The sequence below is a fragment of the Culex quinquefasciatus genome, chromosome 1 (genome assembly GCF_015732765.1).
Source record: "Culex quinquefasciatus strain JHB chromosome 1, VPISU_Cqui_1.0_pri_paternal, whole genome shotgun sequence".
Taxonomy (NCBI): Eukaryota; Metazoa; Arthropoda; class Insecta; order Diptera; family Culicidae; genus Culex; species Culex quinquefasciatus.
In genome coordinates this window covers 41,864,750-41,887,691 of record NC_051861.1, presented here as the reverse complement: position 1 = coordinate 41,887,691, position 22,942 = coordinate 41,864,750, and the positions used below count along the sequence as shown (strand labels likewise).

General features: G+C 34.0%; 1 protein-coding gene across 3 annotated transcripts in view; it reads left to right on the top strand.

Moving 5' to 3' along the window:
* The window catches only part of LOC119771181 (G protein-coupled receptor kinase 2), a 247,879-nt gene that overhangs the window by 178,714 nt on the left and 46,223 nt on the right, over positions 1–22,942 (top strand). For all 3 annotated transcript variants that reach the window (XM_038266730.1, XM_038266728.1, XM_038266731.1), the window contains exons 6-7: positions 7,154–7,548; positions 7,617–7,716. In XM_038266730.1, the coding sequence (XP_038122658.1) occupies positions 7,154–7,548; positions 7,617–7,716 (495 nt within the window). The remainder of the gene's footprint in view (positions 1–7,153; positions 7,549–7,616; positions 7,717–22,942) is intronic.

Sequence of the window (22,942 nt, the reverse complement as noted above, 5' to 3'; positions counted from 1 at the left end):
AGTATTTAAAGTATTTAAAGTATTTAAAGTATTAAAAGTATTAAAAGTATTAAAAGTATTTAAAGTATTTAAAGTATTTAAAGTATTTAAAGTATTTAAAGTATTTTAAGTATTTGAAGAATTTAAAGTATTTTAAGTATTTAAAGTATTTAAAGTATTTAAAGTATTTAAAGTATTTAAAGTATTTAAAGTATTTAAAGTATTTAGAGTATTTAAAGTATTTAAATTATTTAAAGTATTTAAAGTATTTAAAGTATTTAAAGTATTTAAAGTATTTAAAGTATTTAAAGTATTTAAAGTATTTATGTATTTAAAGTATTTAAAGTATTTAAAGTATTTAAAGTATTTAAAGCATTTTAAGTATTTAAAGTATTGAAAGTATTTAAATTATTTAAAGTATTTAAAGTATTTAAAGTATTTAAAGTATTTAAAGTATTTAAAGTATTTAAAGTATTTACAGAATTTAAAGTATTTAAAGTATTAAAAGTATTTAAAGTATTTAAAGTATTTAAAGTATTTAGAGTATTTAAAGTATTTAAAGTATTTAAAGTATTTAAAGTATTTAAAGTATTTAAGTATTTAAAGTATTTAAAGTATTTAAAGTATTTAAAGTATTTAAAGTATTTATGTAGTTCAAGTATTTATGTATTTAAAGTATTTATGTATATAAAGTATTTAAAGTATTTAAAGTATTTTAAGCATTTAAAGTATTTATGTATTTAAAGTATTTAAAGTATTTAAAGTATTTTAAGTATTTGAAGAAGTTAAAGTATTTTAAGTATTTAAAGTATTTAAAGTATTTAAAGTATTTAAAGTATTTAAAGTATTTAAAGTATTTAAAGTATTTAAAGTATTTAAAGTATTTAAAGTATTTAAAGTATTTAAAGTATTTAAAGTATTTAAAGTATTTAAAGTATTTAAAGTATTTAAAGTATTTAAAGTATTTAAAGTATTTAAAGTATTTAAAGTATTTATGTATTTAAAGTATTTAAAGTATTTAAAGTATTTAAAGCATTTAAAGTATTTAAAGTATTGAAAGTATTTAAAGTATTTAAAGTATTTAAAGTTTTTAAAGTATTTACAGAATTTAAAGTATTTAAAGTATTTAAAGTATTTAAAGTATTTAAAGTATTTAGAGTATTTAAAGTATTTAAAGTATTTAAAGTATTTAAAGTATTTAAGTATTTAAAGTATTTAAAGTATTTAAAGTATTTAAAGTATTTAAAGTATTTAAAGTATTTATGCAGTTCAAGTATTTATGTATTTAAAGTATTTATGTATTTAAAGTATTTAAAGTATTTAAAGTATTTTAAGCATTTAAAGTATTTATGTATTTAAAGTATTTAAAGTATTTAAAGTATTTTAAGTATTTGAAGAAGTTAAAGTATTTTAAGTATTTAAAGTATTTAAAGTATTTAAAGTATTTAAAGTATTTTAAGTATTTAAAGTATTTAAAGTATTTAAAGTATTTAAAGCATTTAAAGTATTTAAGCATTTAAGTATTTAAAGTATTTAAAGTATTTGAAGTATTTAAAGTATTTAAAGTATTTAAAGTATTTGAAGTATTTAAAGTATTTAAAGTATTTAAAGTATGTAAAGTATTTAAAGTATTTAAAGAATTTAAAGAATTTAAAGTATTTAAAGTATTTTAAGTATTTGAAGAATTTAAAGTTTTTTAAGTATTTAAAGTATTTAAAGTATTTAAAGTATTTAAAGTATTTAAAGTATTTAAAGTATTTAAAGTATTTAAAGTATTTAAAGTATTTAAAGTATTTAAAGTATTTAAAGTATTTAAAGTATTTAAGTATTTAAAGTATTTAAAGTATTTAAAGTATTTAAAGTATTTAAAGTATTTAAAGTATTTAAAGTATTTAAAGTATTTATGTAGTTCAAGTATTTATGTATTTAAAGTAATTATGTATTTAAAGTATTTAAAGTATTTTAAGCATTTAAAGTATTTATGTATTTAAAGTATTTAAAGTATTTAAAGCATTTTAAGTATTTGAAGTATTTTAAGTATTTAAAGTATTTAAAGTATTTAAAGTATTTACAGAATTTAAAGTATTTAAAGTATTTAAAGTATTTAAAGTATTTAAAGTATTTAGAGTATTTAAAGTATTTAAAGTATTTAAAGTATTTAAAGTATTTAAGTATTTAAAGTATTTAAAGTATTTAAAGTATTTAAAGTATTTAAAGTATTTAAAATATTTATGTAGTTCAAGTATTTATGTATTTAAAGTATTTATGTATTTAAAGTATTTAAAGTATTTAAAGTATTTTAAGCATTTAAAGTATTTATGTATTTAAAGTATTTAAAGTATTTAAAGTATTTAAAGTATTTTAAGTATTTGAAGAAGTTAAAGTATTTTAAGTATTTAAAGTATTTAAAGTATTTAAAGTATTTAAAGTATTTAAAGTATTTAAAGTATTTAAAGTATTTAAAGCATTTAAAGTATTTAAGTATTTAAGTATTTAAAGTATTTAAAGTATTTAAAGTATTTAAAGTATTTAAAGTATTTAAAGTTTTTAAAGTATTTGAAGTATTTAAAGTATTTAAAGTATTTAAAGTATTTAAAGTATTTAAAGTATTTAAAGTATTTAAAGAATTTAAAGTATTTAAAGTATTTAAAGTATTTTAAGTATTTTAAGTATTTGAAGAATTTAAAGTATTTTAAGTATTTAAAGTATTTAAAGCATTTAAAGTATTTAAAGTATTTAAAGCATTTAAAGTATTTAAAGTATTTAAAGTATTTAAAGTATTTAAAGTATTTAAAGTATTTAAAGTATTTAAAGTATTTAAGTATTTAAGTATTTAAGTATTTAAGTATTTAAGTATTTAAAGTATTTAAAGAAGCGGCCGTGGCTGACTGGTTACGGTGTTCGCTTTGTAAGCGAATGGTTCTGGGTTCGATGCCCATCTGCTCCCAACGAGAAAGTTAAGAACACATGAATTTGAAATGATGAATATGAACGAAAAATCAAAGTCGCTCGAGGCGGGGTTCGATCCCCCGTCCTTTGGATTGGTAAGCAAAAATGCTAACCACTAGGCCATGACGACTTGGTAAGCTTGGACTGGAATTAGGAATACTGTTACAGAGAGCGAGTTGTGGCGCTTTAACCACGGCAAATAGTGTCCAGGGCATTCGTGGAAATACAATGTCCCATCCCAGAGGGTCCCGGAGTACCAAACCTTCTTAGCATGGTGCTCCCAACGAATACAACCAAAATCTCGGAGCGTATGGTGGTGTGTCCCCACGCTTCTTCCTCCCTGTCGATTCAGAATTGTGTTGTTGTTCGAACACTCAGTGCTCAAACTCAACCCAATTACGAGTCATCTCTGCGATACGGCTTTACGCAGTAGGCCTGGCCGCTTTAACGCTTGTGATGTTTCAATGCATTTCAATGCAATGGCGCACTACAAATGTTAATAAATGACAAGAAGAGTGCTAGGCGTCATCTAACCTAAGGCACTCTCCAGGATCCCTTCGAAAGATTGGCTGCGCTAGGGTCTGATTAGATTAGATTAGATTAAGTATTTAAAGTATTTAAAGTATTTATAGTATTTAAAGTATTTCAAGTATTTAAAGTATTCAAAGTATTTAATGTATTTAAAGTATTTAATGTATTTAAAGTGTTTACAGTATTTAAAGTGTTTACAGTATTAAGGTATTCAAAGTATTTTAAAGTATTTTAAAGTATTTTAACGTATTCTTAAGTATTTTAAAGTATTTTAAAGTATTTTAAAGTATTTTAAAGTATTTTAACGTATTTTAAAGTATTTATAGTATTTCAAGTATTTTAAAGTATTTTGAAGTATTTAAACGTATTTTAAAGTATTTTAAAGTATTTTAACGTATTTTAAAGTTTTTTAAAGTATTTTAAAGTATTTTTTAAGTATTTTAAAGTATTTTAAATTATTTTAAAGTATTTTAAAGTATTTTAAAGTATTTTAAAATATTTTAAATATTTTGAAATATTTTAAATATTTTAAATATTTTAAATATTTTAAATATTTTAAATATTTAAAATATTTAAAATATTTTAAATACTTTAAATACTTTAAATATTTTAGATATTTTAAATATTTTAAATATTTTAAATTTTTTAAATTTTTTAAATATTTTAAATATTTTAAATATTTTAAATATTTTAAATATTTTAAATATTTTAAATATTTTATATATTTTAAATATTTTAAATATTTTAAATATTTTAAATATTTTAAATACTTTAAATATTTTAAATATTTTAAATATTTTAAATATTTTAAATATTTTAAATATTTTAAATATTTTAAATATTTTAAATATTTTAAATATTTTAAATATTTTAAATATTTTAAATATTTTAAATATTTTAAATATTTTAAATATTTTAAATATTTTAAATATTTTAAATATTTTAAATATTTTAAATATTTTAAATATTTTAAATATTTTAAATATTTTAAATATTTTAAATATTTTAAATATTTTAAATATTTTAAATATTTTAAATATTTTAAATATTTTAAATATTTTAAATATTTTAAATATTTTAAATATTTTAAATATTTTAAATATTTTAAATATTTTAAATATTTTAAATATTTTAAATATTTTAAATATTTTAAATATTTTAAATATTTTAAATATTTTAAATATTTTAAATATTTTAAATATTTTAAATATTTTAAATATTTTAAATATTTTAAATATTTTAAATATTTTAAATATTTTAAATATTTTAAATATTTTAAATATTTTAAATATTTTAAATATTTTTAATTTTTGAATTTTGTATTTTTGTATTTTTGTATTTTTGTATTTTTGTATTTTTGTATTTTTGTATTTTTGTATTTTTGTATTTTTGTATTTTTGTATTTTTGTATTTTTGTATTTTTGTATTTTTGTATTTTTGTATTTTTGTATTTTTGTATTTTTGTATTTTTGTATTTTTGTATTTTTGTATTTTTGTATTTTTGTATTTTTGTATTTTTGTATTTTTGTATTTTTGTATTTTTGTATTTTTGTATTTTTGTATTTTTGTATTTTTGTATTTTTGTATTTTTGTATTTTTGTATTTTTGTATTTTTGTATTTTTGTATTTTTGTATTTTTGTATTTTTGTATTTTTGTATTTTTGTATTTTTGTATTTTTGTATTTTTGTATTTTTGTATTTTTTTATTTTTGTATTTTTGTATTTTTGTATTTTTGTATTTGTATTGCCCCAGTCACGAAATATTCTAGCAGAGCTGGTTCTGCCAGAATCCTGCTAGAACGGTTGAACATTTTTGCTAGAATGCTGTAAGAATATCCAGTTCTGTGAGAACTCTGCTAGAATCCTGCTAGAACGTCGTGACTGGGGCTGTGTTTACGCTAAGAAAGTAACCTTTCGATAAAGAAATTACAGAGTTAAACCACAGAGTACTCTTACCTCTTACTCTGTGATGTGATTCAGCTGTATTAACTGAAAACTTCAACACAACAATTTGTATTCTTGTTTAGATGCAAGTGAGGATAAGAATTTGCTCATAAAAAATGTAATAATGGTTCTGATTATTTTAAAAAATTATGGTTTTCAAAGAGCTTGATATAGCAAGGGTTATTTTTTTTAATTCCGTGGACTCATGAGGGTTAAAGCTCTGCTAAACAAAAGCGACCTTTCAACGACTCCAAAGTGTGCCATGAAAATTTCTTCGCCGCGGTCACGAGCAAAGTTGCCCAAGCAGGTCCTCGGAAAACAACCAGAACCAGGTGCGTGCCGGAACCAGGGTTTAATCCGTCGGTTCCCCACACGATTTTGTTGAAGTTTTTGTTTGGGTATGGTAAGTACATTTTGTTTTGTTGCGGATTTTTTCCAACATTGAGGTTATGTTCATTTTTTCCAGTTCCGAAATTGAATGCCGGATTTGAACATCTCATGGCTTACCAACGTCCGCTAAATGGGAACCACCCAACCAACCCAGAATGCGCGGTGTGCACCGGTTCCGCGGATTGCTCAGAACTTGAGTCGGTTCTGGTGACAACAATGACCGAAGGTGTTTTATCATCCAGGTATCCTGGTCAGGATTCCCTTCAAGTCGAAGTCACGGAATTCAAGATCCGCCAGTCGCAAACCGGGAAAATGGCCATGGAACCGCTTTTACGGAGAGTAAGTTAAACGTGAGAAACGCTTTAGAAAAAGTATAACAGTTTCTATTTTTCTTTTTAGAGCGCATTTCCTTTTCGTCAGATTGGTGGCCAGATTCACCTTGAGACCGGAAACGGCCACTCGACCGGACCGGACAGAAACCGAGGAACGTTTTTGCTTAATGGCAGATTCCGGATGAAGAATGCGAGTGCCTACGGGCGGAATATTTAACTGTGAACATCATCGAAATGTTTTAATTTTTATTGAATTGTATTTACTGTAAATTGATGAATAAAAGTAGTTTTTTTTGCTGTTTTTTTATTATGGTAAAAAAAATACAAAATAGTTCAAATTTTTCGTTTATTGTCACCAGGTGTCGCTCTACGAGCTTTCAGTCATTAAATGATTCCGCCACCAGATGTCGCTTCTAACTGAAGCTTTTCTGATAAATGAGCTTTTCGAGCTTATCTGCAGTTCAATAAACCAAATGAAGTTGGCGCCACTAGTCAATTCAGGCTGGCAAAGCATGCTGTCAAATTTAGGAATTTGATAACTTCTTTCAAAGAAGGAAGCCAAATTACTTAATAAGGAAAGGGGGCAAAATTCCTAGAATAAAGGAATTTTGTACTTTTTTTTTATTTCAGTGTAGAGTCGATCTCAAGCAGCGTGACCACGCGGTTTTTACTTTTTCTAATGTATATAGTATTCGATAGAAATGAGCCAGATTTTGGTTGAGACAAGCAACTTGTATTGTCCTCCCTATATCACCGTTGATCTGAAGGCACGCCGACGAATATTTGTTAGGGTTTATGATATTGCAGACATCGTTTTGATACATGAAGTCCTACCTACATCATCGCTGATCGGAAGGCACGCCGACGGAGAATTTCTGAAAAATTGTGATTGAATCTTAAGATCATATCTTTCCGGTCAATAACGGAGCAGCAACTGCGGCGTGTTTGAGATCCTAAATTCGATGATACTAGTTATATTTGGTAATGAATTTTAAAACGAAATCTTTTGTTGTTTTTGTTTTTTGTAGGTATGAGATCGCGTCGGACGAGAACCGCGGCGACCTGGTGTACGATCTGGCCAAGCGGTACCTGGGCCTGTGCACGACGGAGGGCCAAGCCACCGAGGACAGCGGCGGCGGGGGTGGTGACGGGGACGACGGAAAGTGCGACGATGACAGTGGCATCGGGGCGGACACCAAGACCAAGCTCAGCAACCACGATGACCACCACGAGCAGGGGCAGGGCCAGGGCAAGGACAAGGACAAAACCGTCAAGAACAACGGCAGCTCGGCGGGAGCTAATCAGAACGCCACTGGGAAGGTTAGCAACTCGGCGACGGCCATTCGGAACCCGGACGACGATGACTTTGTGCTGGACGTGCTGAACGATGACATCGTGGCGCAGGTGCGGAGTAAACTGTTGGGTAAGTTTTTGGGTGCATTTTGGGGGGTTTTTGGGTGGATGATAACTAGGTCTTCCTTTTTCGTTCAGGTAGCAGCAAGGAGCTGTTTGAGGCATCCGTGCAGGCCGTCCGAACATTCCTCGAGGGGGAGCCGTTCCGGGAATTCGAAGCGTCAATGTACTTTCACAGGTGAGTGCCACACAATCCGGGCAGATTGTCGCCTCGCTCCGATTCCGGCTTTCGACTTACCACAATTGGCAAACCCACATTGTGACACACACACACACGAGGACGGTGCTGCGGTGTGGTTGCAGGAGCAAACATCTTGTTAACACAATCGTACCCGGTAATTCCAACTCACTACCCTCTCCTTCTTCTGGGAAACCACACCATCCGAATGGGATGCACCGCACGGTGCAGAATGGAAAATGCAGCTTATTGTATTCCCCTCCGCCAAGTAGCACAGGGGGTTCGCTAAGAGGAAACCGGAAAAACAAGCTTTTGAAATTCGAGTAATGCGATTCACACCACCAGATTTCCTCCCATTTCTATTCGCTCCTCTGGCAGGGACGGTCGGTGAAGCTACCACGACTGTCGGTTGGCCAGATCCGGAGCACGGAGACGTGTCCTAGAAATATCGGTTACACAGTGGGAAGGGAGAAAGAGCCGGCGCCATCACGTTTGCACACATCAGCAAGCTCTGTTTTGATTGTAAGATGTGCACATCGTGGCTTCAATTCTATGGAAAAGCGTATTTTTCCCAAGTCCTTGGAAAGACTGATTCAAAACCAATTTTGCATACTCAGGGAGACACATACCCGTAAATCAAGCAAATTTGCAAGGGTTTTTGAGATATCGTTTGGGAGTATTTTTAAGGGGTTAGAAAAATTATTGAATCCACTAAAAAGATGATTTTCAATCACTCCTGAAAGTTTCATGAAGATATTACATGATTAAACTGAGTTAGAGACGATTTTAAGGCAACATTTTGCCGTGTGCAAAGCGGACTGTCAAACCTTCTAAGGGTTTTTTCTCGAAACACCGAGTTGATTTACGGGTGCCACGATATCTCGAGATGGGATGGACCAAATTGGCTAAAATTTGGATTAAGACTCTCAAGACATATCCCGTGTGTATGATGAAGCCCGATTTTGAAAATTTGCTTGTTTTTTAAATACAAAAATGAAAAACTGACGATTTTTTATTTGAAAAACTTAAAAAAATATCTTTTTTCAAATAAGTTTTATGAAAATCGGCCTTCGTCACCGGTTTAACGAGTCTTCGCCACAATTTTGAGTCGATTTGGTCAAGGCAGTGTTAAGATATCGTGGCACCCGTTTTTTGAAACTGCTAACTTCAAATAATGCTACTCGGCAATGCTGCAACCAAATGTCTTCAAATTTGTTTTGATTATATATGAAAATGTATATTTTAATTCCCTGAAAACTTATTTTAAATAAAATTAAGTGTGTGCTCACACCAATTTCTTCACACTAGTGTTGTTTTAGCAAAACTATTAAAGGATTGAATCAAACTTTATAATTATCAAGAGGGTCTTACAGAACCCCAAACTGGACCGAATGGATCATGGAGAAATTCCGTTCAGCACCGTGAATTTCGAGTGAAAAAATCATGTCTGCAAACAGCCCCACAGTTATTTGTTCAGAACTTCTCAGAACAGAACTCAGAACCTTTTTCGCAGTTCTTTCTGCGGGTTGAAATTTTAAGCTTCAAGGGGCTTTAGTTTGGTTACATTAAAGAAAAAAAGTCGACTAAATTTTCAGTATTTTTTTTTTCACAAAAAAAACAACGATGTTTTCAAAAAATCATAACTCGGCGGCAGAATTTTCGTCCATGCTTCTTTTCTGTGGCTCAAAAGTTGGGGTTTTTCTCGTTTTCTTCTTTCTTTCTCCGACAAATTTCAATAATCAAAAAAAATTGGGAAATTAACTATTAATAAAAAAGATAATTTAGAAATAATTTTTTTTTCAAGTACCTAATTTTTCTGAAAAGTCGTTATTAATACATACAACTTTGCCGAAAACACCAAATATTTTAGAAAATTTCTACAAAAATTACAGATTTTTGAATAATTATGTAGCCAAATTAAAAAATGCAACAAAAAAGTTTGAATCGGTCGATGTAGTAGAGAATAACTCAATCAGGACTTTATCAGCCAGTGTTTTATGAAATGACACAAAATTTATATCTGTCTGCTCAAAATTCAAAATAATAATTTGAAAATAAAAAATAATAATTTTGAGCTCATAGTCAAATTACGAAATTTGACCTAATAATTTGTATATTCCTTCAAACAGAGGAGTAGTCGTGGCTGAATGATTACGATGTACGCTTTGTAAGCGAATGGTCCTGGGTTCATTTCCCATTTGCTCCCAATCAGAATTTCCAGGACTTATTAAATTCTTAAAAGAATAAAATACATACATGGGTTCGAAACTCCGTCCTTTGGATTGGTCATCAAAATGAGGCTTGTAAGTTTTAAAGGGCTAAAGCAACGCCGTCCTCCTATTCTTCTTTGGCCGAGATAATAGGGGGATGGCGTCGCTTTTTTTAGACCACGTTTTCCACTTTTTCTCCATCGAAACCGACTACTTTATCGACTTAATTTTGCTGGGCAAGATAGGACGACGTCTATTTTTAGTCGATGACTCAGCACTTTTCCACTCTTGCACTTAAAAAAACCAGATGGCAGCACGATGTAACGCCACGTCCCTAAAGGGACTAGAAAGCAGCCGTCCCCTAACATGACAGTTTTCGTGAGTTGCGCGTATCCACCGACAGATGGCAAGTGGGCCTCGTTGGATTCCGACCATTAAATACGCAACTCAAAATTTGCACGGAATTTTTTTTTCGTGACGGCTTTCGCGGTACGCTCTTTCCAACTGTTCAAGACTTATATTTTAATATGGCGTATCTCTAAACAAGTTTTTCAAGAAAATGATTCCTGAATGCTTATTTTGTCGTTTTAAACCGAAACAAGGCTAAAACTATATAAATTTAAGAGGCAGTATTTGTAAATATTGCTCGGTTTGTTCTAGAGGTCGTATCGAGGTGCTCCGATTCGGATGAAACTTTCAGCGTTTGTTTTTCTATACATGAGATGAACTCATGCCAAATATGAGCCCTCTACGACAAAGGGAAGTGGGGTAAAACGGGCTTTGAAGTTTGAGGTCGAAAAAAACATAAAAAATCTTAAAATTGCTCGCATTTCCGTAAAGCTTCATCAATTCCAACTCTCTTAGATGCATTCGAAAGGTCTTTTGAAGCACTTCAAAATGTGCCATAGACATCCAGGTTTGGTTTAACTTTTGCAAATTAGTGTCAAAAATTGATTTTCTTAAAACCTTAATATCTTTTTGCAACAGCATCCAACACCCATACTCCCATTGGTCAAAAGATAGGTAATTTCATGGATTATAAGCCTATGGTATTAACTTTTTGGCCAATCGCAGTTTTTCTCATAGTTTTTTGCTTTTTCTAGAACAAACATTTTACAACGTTGGTGTTTGCCCTGTAGGCCAAGAAGACGGCACTTTTTGGTTTCAATTTGGTCATATTCGGAATCCTCGGACAATTTCACGTAAGTTAGAAGTATTGAAGTCGTAATTTTGATTTAAAAAATAATTAAATAAAACATTTATGCAAAAAGAAAAAGATCTTATTTACCCTGTAATCAATACGTCAAAAGCTGTATCAAGTAGGCGAAAACCTGTTTTACCCTTAATCCAACAAATTGTTAAAACATATTTTAATTCATTCTGAATGGCAATTTTTACAATCAAATTTACAACTCCAATACATCTAACTTACGTGAAATTGTCCGAGGATTCCGAATGTGACAAAATTGATTCCAAAAAGTGCCGCTAGGGTGGCCTACAGGGCAAACACCAACGTTGTAAAATGTTTGTTATAGAAAAAGCAAAAAACTATGAGAAAAACTGCGATTGGCCAAAAAGTTAATACCATAGGCTTATAGTCCATGAAATTACCTATCTTTTGACCTATGGGAGTATGGGTGTTGGAGACTGTTGCAAAAAGATATAAGAGGTCTAAAAAAATCAATTTTTTACAGTAATTTGCAAAAGCTAAGAGAAAATGTTAAACCAATCCTGGATGTCTATGGCACATTTTGAAGTGCTTTAAAAGACCTTTCGAATGCATCTAAGAGATTTGGAATTGATGAAGTTTTAAGGAAATGCGAGCAATTTTAAGATTTTTTATGTTTTTTCGATCTCAAACTTCAAAGCCCGTTTTACCCCACTTCCCTTTGTCGTAGAGGGCTCATATTTGGCATGAGTTCATCTCATGTATAGAAAAACAAACGCTGAAAGTTTCATCCGAATCGGAGCACCTCGATACGACCTGTTACACATTGGTGAAAAACTCGCTCTTAAACTATTTGCCATTTTCAGATGTTTGGCTAGATAATATCAAAGGCCGCCATCTTAGGCCCACTGTGCCCACAAAAAGGGGTACGCTCAGTTTGTATGGGAGCTGTCAACATGCTCCAGGGCTGCTAGAGAGCCGCCATCCCCCTATTAGACCGATATTTTGTGGTCGACCTTAAGGGTGACCAACGCCGTATTAGGGTGGTCCAAAAATTTACATTTTCGTCGATTTTCGCGAAAACCACATTTTTCAAAAAATCATAACTTCGCGTCTTTTCAACCGATTTTAGCTCTCTGGGCGCACATAAAAGTTGATTTGTTTGATATTTGAAAAGGTCGTATAACAACTTTAAACACTATTTTGAAGATCTCGGAACTCCATGTCAATACCTGAGATAGCTAACAATGTTTTTAGCGAGCATTTTGTTACAAAACAAGTCCACTGCACTGTGGAAGGTTTGACTATCACAGAAAAAAAATGATGGTAATATTCATCAGGAAATGGTGACAGATTTTGTGGCAGAATAAATGATAAATTTTACCCCAGAAAATGATGAATTTTCATCAGTTTTTGATTCATCAGGTTCACATTTTTACACATTTTTTATGTAATATTACACAAATAAAATTTTCAACATTCCAAAATTCAACTTTTTTTTTCTGTGTAGAGGTTCATGTATGGAGCTTTTGAAAGTAACTCATATGACAAGCGTGTGAAAAACAATGTCATCACTTCTGGTGCCGGACGGAAAGTCAGTTCCCAAACGGGGATTTTCCGCATCTATCTTTTTTTTCGAATCAACAAAAAAAAAAAAACAAACGGAAGTCACCTAGCAAAACATGTTATTACATTTCTGTGGAACTCGTTTAGTACTCGTTTGCTGCGTTGAGTTTTTTTTTCGGGAAAACAATAATAACCCGCCGGAAAAGTCTGCAAATTTTTCTTTTTGTTTTTGTGCAAGCGGAGCACTTTTGACTCTGGCCGTGATGTTTATGTTTGCGGCTGAGTTGGAAGTTTTTGGGAAATAAAGAGCCAACTTTGCTTCAAAGTTGCGGGAAAAGTTTCTGCTCTCGGGAAGCAGTTCAATATGGTTACGGCACGGTTAGTTTCTTTAAATTATGAGAGGTGGATTTTTTTCCAACCCAATGCCAAGCTTCTTATCGCGACAATGTCTAATCTGAAACACTTCCAAACCCCCCACACTCTGACTTGTGCAGCTGCGCGCCAACACATCAACACGAAATTACTTTTTGCGTTTGATTGACTTCTTGGCAGCCTTTATTCGCCATTTTTCGTTTAACGTCTTACAAATACGCTGTGTTCGCGGGCACATCTGTACGGAATGCATTCTTGCCTCTGTACAACCGAGGCGCCGCCCAAAACGTGGTTCCTCTTCAGAACGTTGCCATTTTCGAGAGCTTATTACCGGCGGGCTGTCATAATGGAAACGAACACGTGGCATTCACTTTGATCTGCACGGTTGATTGAATTTTCCATTTTCCATTTGGCATTTACCATTTGCAAGCAACAGAGAGAGAGAGCATAAAATGTGGATCAGCATTTCGGCGGCCAGGATTTTCCCCTGACTGCGGCGCCAGATTGGTTGGGTTATGTGGAAACTGACTTGATTGTACAATGTGCCGTAAGTGACATTTACCAACATAGTGGAATTAAATTTGAAAGCATCACTTGGACAGCCGATATGCGAAATTTGGCGCTTACGCCACTTAGCATTTTTGCGGCAACAAAGTCGTAACGCGTAACGAGACATTTGGAATGAAATCCAATAAATGTTACTGTGGCGGTTTGGTGAGACCAGAAGAGATGGAGGAAAAACTCTCATGTGAATGACGTTGTTATTGGATTTGAATTTCGGGATTTGAATTGGACGGGAATTCTTTGCGACAAGTGCTCACGCTCAATGACACAAAGAACCATGTGCATCCGTAAACGATTCTCAACGCGTGACACTTTCAGCGAAGAATGCTTCTCGTCATTGGTTGGCAGTCAGTACAGTTACATGATACACTGGGGTATCTGGGAGTTATCCCAACCCCAGTGTTGATAATTGGAGCATTTTAAGGAGATTGGAGCAAAAGTGCTTCAAAAATTTGCATATTCCTTTAGGCGAGATTTACTGCCAATTTCTTTTGCCTGCTCAAAATGCTCCAACAAAACAATCTCGCAAAGCATATTGCCGAAAGGCATAACTTGCTCAAAAACATGGAACAATAAGGCAAAGCCCCGTCGAAACGATTCCAATCACGTTACCAACTCAATCTTGTCAATTATCGGAATCGGCTTGCCATGCAAAGCCTACTCCACCACCCGGCCGTCGCAACTTTAAGGGGAGTGCCAACTGGGAAGTCGGGTTCAAAATTTCCATCAATTTTCGCAATTCCTCTGGCAGCATCCACCCACGCGTGGCTTTAGCTCGGAGTTGCTTCACGGGTTGTGATTTTGGAAACAGATTCTTTCTCCGCGAATGGCATCAATCTTTTAAATCGAAAGACCGCGAAAGCTACCCCGGATACTTACACGACATACTTTTTTGGGAAAATTTGGGATGAAATCGAGAGTTTGAAGCAAAGGAGAATGCTTTTATTGTGGTTTCACACCCAGAACTGGACATCGGCATACGAGAGGATAAAGTGCACGATTCGGTATTTTTTTAAGTTGTACAGTGTGCGGACTGAGAGGATAAATTAGCGAGAGTACTTTGCTCATGGGTTCATCTTCAAAAAAAGTTCATCTATCGAAAAAAAGTACCGGTTCCGAGACTCGAACCCAAGACCTTCGGCATTTTGAACCATGCCTTTGCCGTATGGGCCACCATAGGGACGTGGCGTTACATCGTGCTGCCACCTGGTTTTTTGAGGTGCAAGAGTATATAGGGGGATGGCGTCGCAATTTTTAGACCACGTTTTCCACTTATTCTCATCGAAACCGACTACTTTATCGAATTCATTTTGCTGGGCGAGATAGGACGCCGTATATTTTTAGACGATGACTCAGCACTTTTCCACTCTTGCACTTAGAAAAACCAGATGGCAGCACGATGTAACGCCACGTCCCTATGGTTCGATGACTAGGTGGCGGTCATTTGTCCATATAAGCCACTCAACAGGATGAACTGTTCCAATGAACGAATGAACACGCGAGAGGACTATACTCTCGCAAAATAGCACTTTCCAAACTTTTCTTTTCGTGAGGACTTTCCCTACGTTCTTTAACTTTGGGTGCATGGCCCTCGGGCCAAAACAACAACTGACAAAAAAAAATCTAAAAATGGTTTGCTGAAAATGGTATCCATGGTTTCATGAGTCAAAAATGAGACGTGTCGAGATTTTGGTGAGTGACTGGAATCTCTGCCTATAACTTGGAAAGGAAAAAGTTGAGATGACAACTCAATTACAAAAACCATTCAGTTGGTATTTGAGATCAGATTGGATCAGATTCTAAAACCATCATTGGAAAAAGCTGTAGTTTCACGGCTTAAAAAATTATCCGGATTTATTTTTTTGATAAAATATCGAGATTTTTGTCGTAATCATCGTGCTTGTGCATTTTGGGCCAAATTGAGTAAAGAGTACGATTGTGTGCAGGACCTTTGTAAACCACCAAATGGTATTTTTTTGAAAAAATACCTTAAATTTCATATTTTTGCAATATGGGTACCAAAAGATTGAGAATTCGTCATTGTTTCTAATAGCAGTAGCAATTTGTTTTTTAAATGCTCAAATTGTTCACAAAACAATGCATCCTAAAAAAAATGTTTTTGTAGTGTGAGCAAAATGATCATAAATTTCATGAGATATCCCTGGCAACATTTTTTGAAAATAATCTTCATTAAACAGCGAATTTTCGATAGAAAATATCAAATGATCGAGAACTTTTCATTGATTTTTCGAATTAATTTTTGCAAAAAAAAAATGGTCTGATGGTGTTATCTTGACACACCTTGAAATTAGCTGTATGTGCGAAGGGATTGTAGTCAGAACGTGTAAGACACACGTACGTGCCCGACTACTGCAAACAGTTTTGATTATAAGTATTCTCCGCCAACTCACACAGCATTTGCCCCGACCCCTCTTCGATTTGCGTGAAACTTTGTCCTAAAGGGTAACTTTTGTTCCTGATCACGAATCCGAGGTCCGTTTTTTGATATCTCGTAACGGATGGGCGGTACAACCCCTTCCATTTTTGAACATGCGAAAAAAGAGGTGTTTTTCAATAATTTGCAGCCTGAAACGGTGATGAGATAGAAATTTGGCGTCAAAGGGACTTTTATATAAAATTAGACGCCCAATTTGATGGCGTACTCAGAATTCCGAAAAAAAAGTATTTTTCATCGAAAAAAACACTAAAAAAGTTTTAAAAATTCTCCCATTTTTCGTTACTTGACTGTAAAAAAATTTTGGAACATGTCATTTTATGGGAAATTTAATGTACTTTTCGAATCTACATTGACCCAGAAGGGTCATTTTTTCATTTAGAACAAAATTTTTCATTTCAAATTCACGGACGCAGAGAACATAGCTCGAGATGGGCGATAGAATTATTCTCTCGAGGTTCATTTGCAAAAAAAGTTCATCCGTCAAACAAAAAACCAAAAGTGTCGACAACGGGAATCGAACCAGAGACCTTTGACAAACCAATCCAATGACTTAGCTGCCTCGGCCACCACAGCTTGGTGACCATGGAGAAGTCAGAAGTCGATGTATGACACTTGTTGGAGATTTATTGATTCAACTAACGAATGAACTCATTTGTTATGATGGTGTGAGTTGGTACCATTATTCTACACCCAAAATTCCGAGTCGAGAGAATCGTTCCCTCAAAATTTATTGAGGGCTCAGAGCCAAAATCGAGAGAATAATTCTATCAACTCACACCACCATAACAAATGAGTTCATTCGTTAATTGATACAATAAATCTCCAACAAGTGTCATACATCGACATCTGACCACTCCTTAGCCACCAAGCAATGGTGGCCGAGGCAGTAAAGTCCTTGGGTTAGTATGTCAAAGGTCTACGGTTCGATTCCCGTAGTCGACACTTTTGGTTTTTTGTTTTGACGGATGAACTTTTTTTGCAAATGAACCTCGAGATGATAATTCTTTCGCCCATCTCGAGCTGTGTTCTCTGTGTCCGTAAATGGTACCACTATTCTTTCGTCTCGAGGCCATTATTCTCTCGGACAACCGCTGCCCAGTTTTGGGTGTATCGATTTTGGCACTGAGCCCTCAATGAATTTTGAGAGGACGATTATCTCGATTCTGAATTTTGGGTGTAGCAATCGCTAGAAATCATGATCCATTTCATGACTTGACATTAACCATTAAATACCTAGTGGTTTGGCTTTGATCCACTGAGGACTTTCTTCGGTTACGACGTTTCACGACAAATATACGACATGTCGCAACGGTCGTAACTTTCCTCCGGGGGAAGTTGCACGTGTTAACTGCTAAAGACAAACAAATGATCAGCAAATTTACACGCCCTCCTCCCAACTCTGTGCTGATCTCGGTGTCTCGGAGCAGGGAAATGAGGGAAAATCGGCTCTCATCTGCATCGCTTGGCAGACGACATCGCACCGATGGGCAGAGGTATTTGCGGTCTGGTTCACCCAGAACTGGGCATCGGCATACGAGAGGATAAAGAGCACGATTCGGTAGTAAAATGGTCTGTGTGCGGACGGAGAGGATAAATCCCGAAATTGCCGTGAGTACTTTACTCATGGGTTCATTTTCCAAAAAAGTTCATCTATCAAAAAAAAAAGTACCGGTACCGAGATTCGAACCCAAGACCTTCGGCTTATTGAACCGTGCCTTTGCCGTATAGGCCACCATGGTTCGGTGACTAAGTGGTGGTCATTTGTCCATATAAGCCACTCAATTGGATGAACTCGTCAATGAACGAATGAACTCGCGTGAGGTCTTTACTCACGCAAAATAGTACTTTCCTCACGTTTATTTTCGGGAGGACTTTCCCCTCGTTCTTTAACTTTGGGTGTTGCACAAACAGTTATTTGCACACAAATGATGACAAAGTGATAACCATTTCGACTAGATTGGCCTGTTACGACGGTGTGGTGGTTTCGGTGGACGTTGGACGATCGATGGTGACCACTTAGTCATCCGAACTGGTTGGGGTTAGTAAGGGCAGCTGGTTCATAATATAATTGGTGGTCAAAAGATTATTCTTAAAATCGAACGGTATGGAATGTTATTTGATTGAACAGTCCTTCCAGTAGCAACGTTAGTCGGAAGGCACGTCAGCGGTTGTACGCTGCAATCGTGATTCCCTTGAACTTCATCAAATTGAAATAACCAACAAGAATGAACTTTCCCATTTGCCCATCCTGCTGATGCGAAACTACAACCGAAAGTTGAAACTTTTCTCATCGTGAGCGACAGCAGCCGGCACCTTTGCCACTGATTCTTCGTATATAGTGTGTGCTCCAAAGGCACCATACTTTCCAATCATCGACCAACTTCAACAACCAATAACCTCCTGCTGCTGCTGTTGTCCTGCACGAACCCGCTGAAGCTTCCCGTAGTACTGCCCGGGACATGAAACTCTATATACATAAGATAAATATTTAACCAAGAACATGGCTTGGACCGAGTTTCACAATCGGTTTTACTTTCCATTTCTTGCTCTCTCTCTCTCTCTCTCTGAGCTGTCCCTTTCCCAGGCTCTGATATTCCAGTGCGGAATTGTATCAACACCAACTCGACGAGTCCGTCCCGTTCCGGAAAAAATCGGGAAAATCTAGGAAAAAATCCAACCCTTGGATCACTTCCGGGGACCCACAAGGGTGCGCGTTCATTGTTTTATGATTGCATTCTTCTTCTACTTTCCCCGTTCCTCTTCCATCGCTAATGTAACAAAGTTTCCACACTGTGGACGACCCGTTCTGACAAAGCTTGGAAAAGAATGGTATAGCTGGGATGTTTGTGCTCAGGTCAGGTCAGGTGCTGGTAATAACTTCCGTCTGTTCGCTATTGATTTATACCGGGTGCACCTGGTCACAACATTACTTTGGCTCTTGAAACCAGACCAGCAAAGGGGAACACGTTGCATTGTGTATGAAGAGTAATGGTGAACTGGGAGTACAAATCAACAATGCAAGTTACGTCTGGCAGCATCTGTTGACTTGAAAATGAAATAGCAAAATGTTAACCATTTATGAACAAATTGAGTGAAAAAACTAAAAACTAAAAACTAAAAACTAAAAACTAAAAACTAAAAACTAAAAACTAAAAACTAAAAACTAAAAACTAAAAACTAAAAACTAAAAACTAAAAACTAAAAACTAAAAACTAAAAACTAAAAACTAAAAACTAAAAACTAAAAACTAAAACTAAAAACTAAAAACTAAAAACTAAAAACTAAAAACTAAAAACTAAAAACTAAAAACTAAAAACTAAAAACTAAAAACTAAAAACTAAAAACTAAAAACTAAAAACTAAAAACTAAAAACTAAAAACTAAAAACTAAAAACTAAAAACTAAAAACTAAAAACTAAAAACTAAAAACTAAAAACTAAAAACTAAAAACTAAAAACTAAAACTAAAAACTAAAAACTAAAAACTAAAAACTAAAAACTAAAAACTAAAAACTAAAACTAAAACTAAAAACTAAAAACTAAAAACTAAAAACTAAAAACTAAAAACTAAAAACTAAAAACTAAAAACTAAAAACTAAAAACTAAAAACTAAAAACTAAAAACTAAAAACTAAAAACTAAAAACTAAAAACTAAAAACTAAAAACTAAAAACTAAAAACTAAAAACTAAAAACTAAAAACTAAAAACTAAAAACTAAAAACTAAAAACTAAAAACTAAAAACTAAAAACTAAAAACTAAAAACTAAAAACTAAAAACTAAAAACTAAAAACTAAAAACTAAAAACTAAAAACTAGAAACTAAAAACTAAAAACTAAAAACTAAAAACTGAAAACTAAAAACTAAAAACTTTTTTTGTTTTTTTTTTGTTTTTTTGTTGTGTGAAATTGTGCTTTTTCACGACTGTACATGATTTGAGGCACACTTCATGATGATAGCTGTTTATATCATAAAACTGCATGCTCTTTAATATTCCGGTTATGATTAAATTACTAAATGATTCGGTGAATTAATCTTAAAAGATTAAACAAAGGGAGCAAAACACATGTTTCAGAACATTCATTATTCCACAAATCAATCATCCCGAGTCACGCAACTAATATCCCACCTCATCAATAAGCAAAATGCCAACCGAATTAACATCTCACCCAAATACCTGAGGTCCTTCTCGTTCCATGTGATTCATTAATTTTCCTCCAAGTAAAATCTTAATCAATCTTTCCACAACAACCACCGACGTCATGGGTCGTCCCAGCCACACACTGCAATGGCATCAGCTATACGCTACTTTCCTCCGAAACTCCGAAGGAAGCGCTCGAATGCATCATAAAACTGTGCAAGTCAGCTCAAGATATCATAAATTATCCCTTCTTACCGTCGTCCGCTCCCTCCAAACTCCCACGCACGCAGCATCCCTCCTAAGAAGGAACGGCGCCCAGAACTCGGTTACATTTTCCCGCCCAGCCACCCCGTGATTTCCCGTGAACCACCAGTGCAGTGGGTTTGTGGTGTTTGCCCACCGAAAGTGGTTCGTGTCACACAGTAGCACAAGATTAAAATGACCCGACTTCGCGTTCAGGGGCCAGCTTCCTTGTGTGTTACTTAGCGTCCTTCTGACCTCAGACCACAGTCACTGGAGCAGGGCAGAATTGCAATTTCACGCAATCAGTCCCACATTCAGTTCAGTTCTCTCGCCAAGTTTGGTTGGAGATCACAGATAACGGACGTCCAAAGTTGGATCTTGGTGAACGAAATGGTAACGTAACATTAACGTCAACAGTAAATGGTTAGGTCTGTGCTCTATGGCCGAAGGAAATCCCGCAAAAAGGGAGGTGGGTGTAAGGTGGAAAAGTTTACTTTGAAATATGACTTCATAGAGCGCCTGGGCAGTGTAGTTCAGAGCACAGAGAAGCTGGATGGATAATTACCGTCCACGTTGTTACATCCAGCGTCCTTGTAGGTGGAAGTAGGACTCCCGTTCTGAGCAAGAATCAGCTAGGATATTGGCTTACTCGGTGGAGCAGAGAGGAAATAATGAATAAATTAAAGAACTGCAAATTACTAGGCAGAGTATTGCAACCTCACAAAGTCTACGGATGTTTTTCTTTGAAAGATATTCGCTGCAAAATTTGAAATACTTTTTAGAAATGTCAAAATGCAATGAGATTATGAACATTTTGATTCAGTTCAAGTGCATTGAATTAGCTATTCGTCTTTTTGCCTTCCTCACCTCAATGAGGAAAGGCTTTAAAATCACTCGAAAAATGAACTTTTTTATTTGACCTCGTAGACCCACCTTCACGTATACCTATCGACTCAGAATCAAATTCTGAACAAATGTCTGTGCGTGTGTCTGGATGTGAGTCCGTGCACCGAAAAATATGCACTCGATTATCTCCGGACTGGTTGAACCGATTTGGACCGTTTTGGTCTCATTCGATCCGTCTTGGGGTCCCACAAGACCCTAGTTAATATTATGAAGTTTAGAAAAGTATTTCAAAAGTTATGCTAAAAAAACGATTTTAGCTAAACTTCGGAAGATTGTAAAAAGGGTTGTTTTTGTAAGAAAACCCGTCATGCTACATATTATTAGAAAGGTAAGACCTTTTCAACGCGTTAAAAAGATTGGAAATTTGACAATCCCATCAAAAGTTATGAGCACTTATGTGTTATTGATAGACTTTTTTGAAGCCAGATCTCAAATATTTTGATGAAAAAGTTGTTCGGATCTGTCATGCGACCCATCGTTGGATAGGTAATCAAAAGACCTTTCCAACAAGCCCAAAAGATTGGAGATCTGACAACCCTATCAAAAGTTATAAGTACTTTGGTGTTTTTGATACACTTTTTTAAGGCCGGATCTAAGATAATTTGGTAAAAAAAATAAGTGTTATTTATACACTTTTTTGAGGATGTGCAGTGTCTTTACTTTATGAATGTGAGGAAGGCACCAACCACCTAAAGGTGGATTAATTAACGTTTTTTCAATTCACTTTAATATTGCGGGGCTCTATGCAAAAAATAAGTTAGATTATAATTTTGACAGCCCGAGCAGACGGAAATAACTTGAGAATAATTTTTTTTTTTGATATTTGAAAATACTAGGCCAATAACATTTTATGTTATTTATAACAAGATTTGTTATTCGTCGTTATGAATTTTTTGTTATTGGATTGTTATTGTAATAATAGACTTATAACATTGTTAGCTATTCTTCGAACAAATTTTTTGTTACGTGGACACTAGGGTGGTCCAAATCCGGACTTTTTTGGGGCTACCCCCTGAAATCAAAGATTGACCCATCACTAGGCTAGATTCCAAATTTGAGCTCATTCTGACCACGGGAACCCCTCCCTCCAATCGCTTGAAGTTTGTATGGGAAAAACCATCAAAATGTATGGAGAAAAGCAACTGTTTAACTTTTTTACCTGTGGAAGGCGCCATAGTTATACGATTCTTACCATTTCTCAAATGTAGAACCTTCATTAAATTTAGAACAACTTTCCCGAAGACACCATATTTTTAGGATTTTTTCCCACGAAGTTATTAGCGCCCAAAACTGACCATTTTTGCGCGGCTAGCTGTAAGGGGCTACCTAACAACGATGTTTATTTCCAATTCGTACACGCACGTGCTCTCTCTCAGGTTCAAACTCTCTCACGAGCTTGCTTGCCTGCCTGCCTGCCTGCCCGCCCTACCAACAAGCGCGCGCTGTTTCTCTGCTTGGACTTTTGTCGTCGTCGTCGTTTTCCTTTGCTATCCGCTGCACTGCGTTCCTGGCATGTTTATTATTATTTTCAAGATATACTTCGATATTTATTTCGAGATATAAAATTAAATGTAATATGTGATAAACAATAGATATCATATT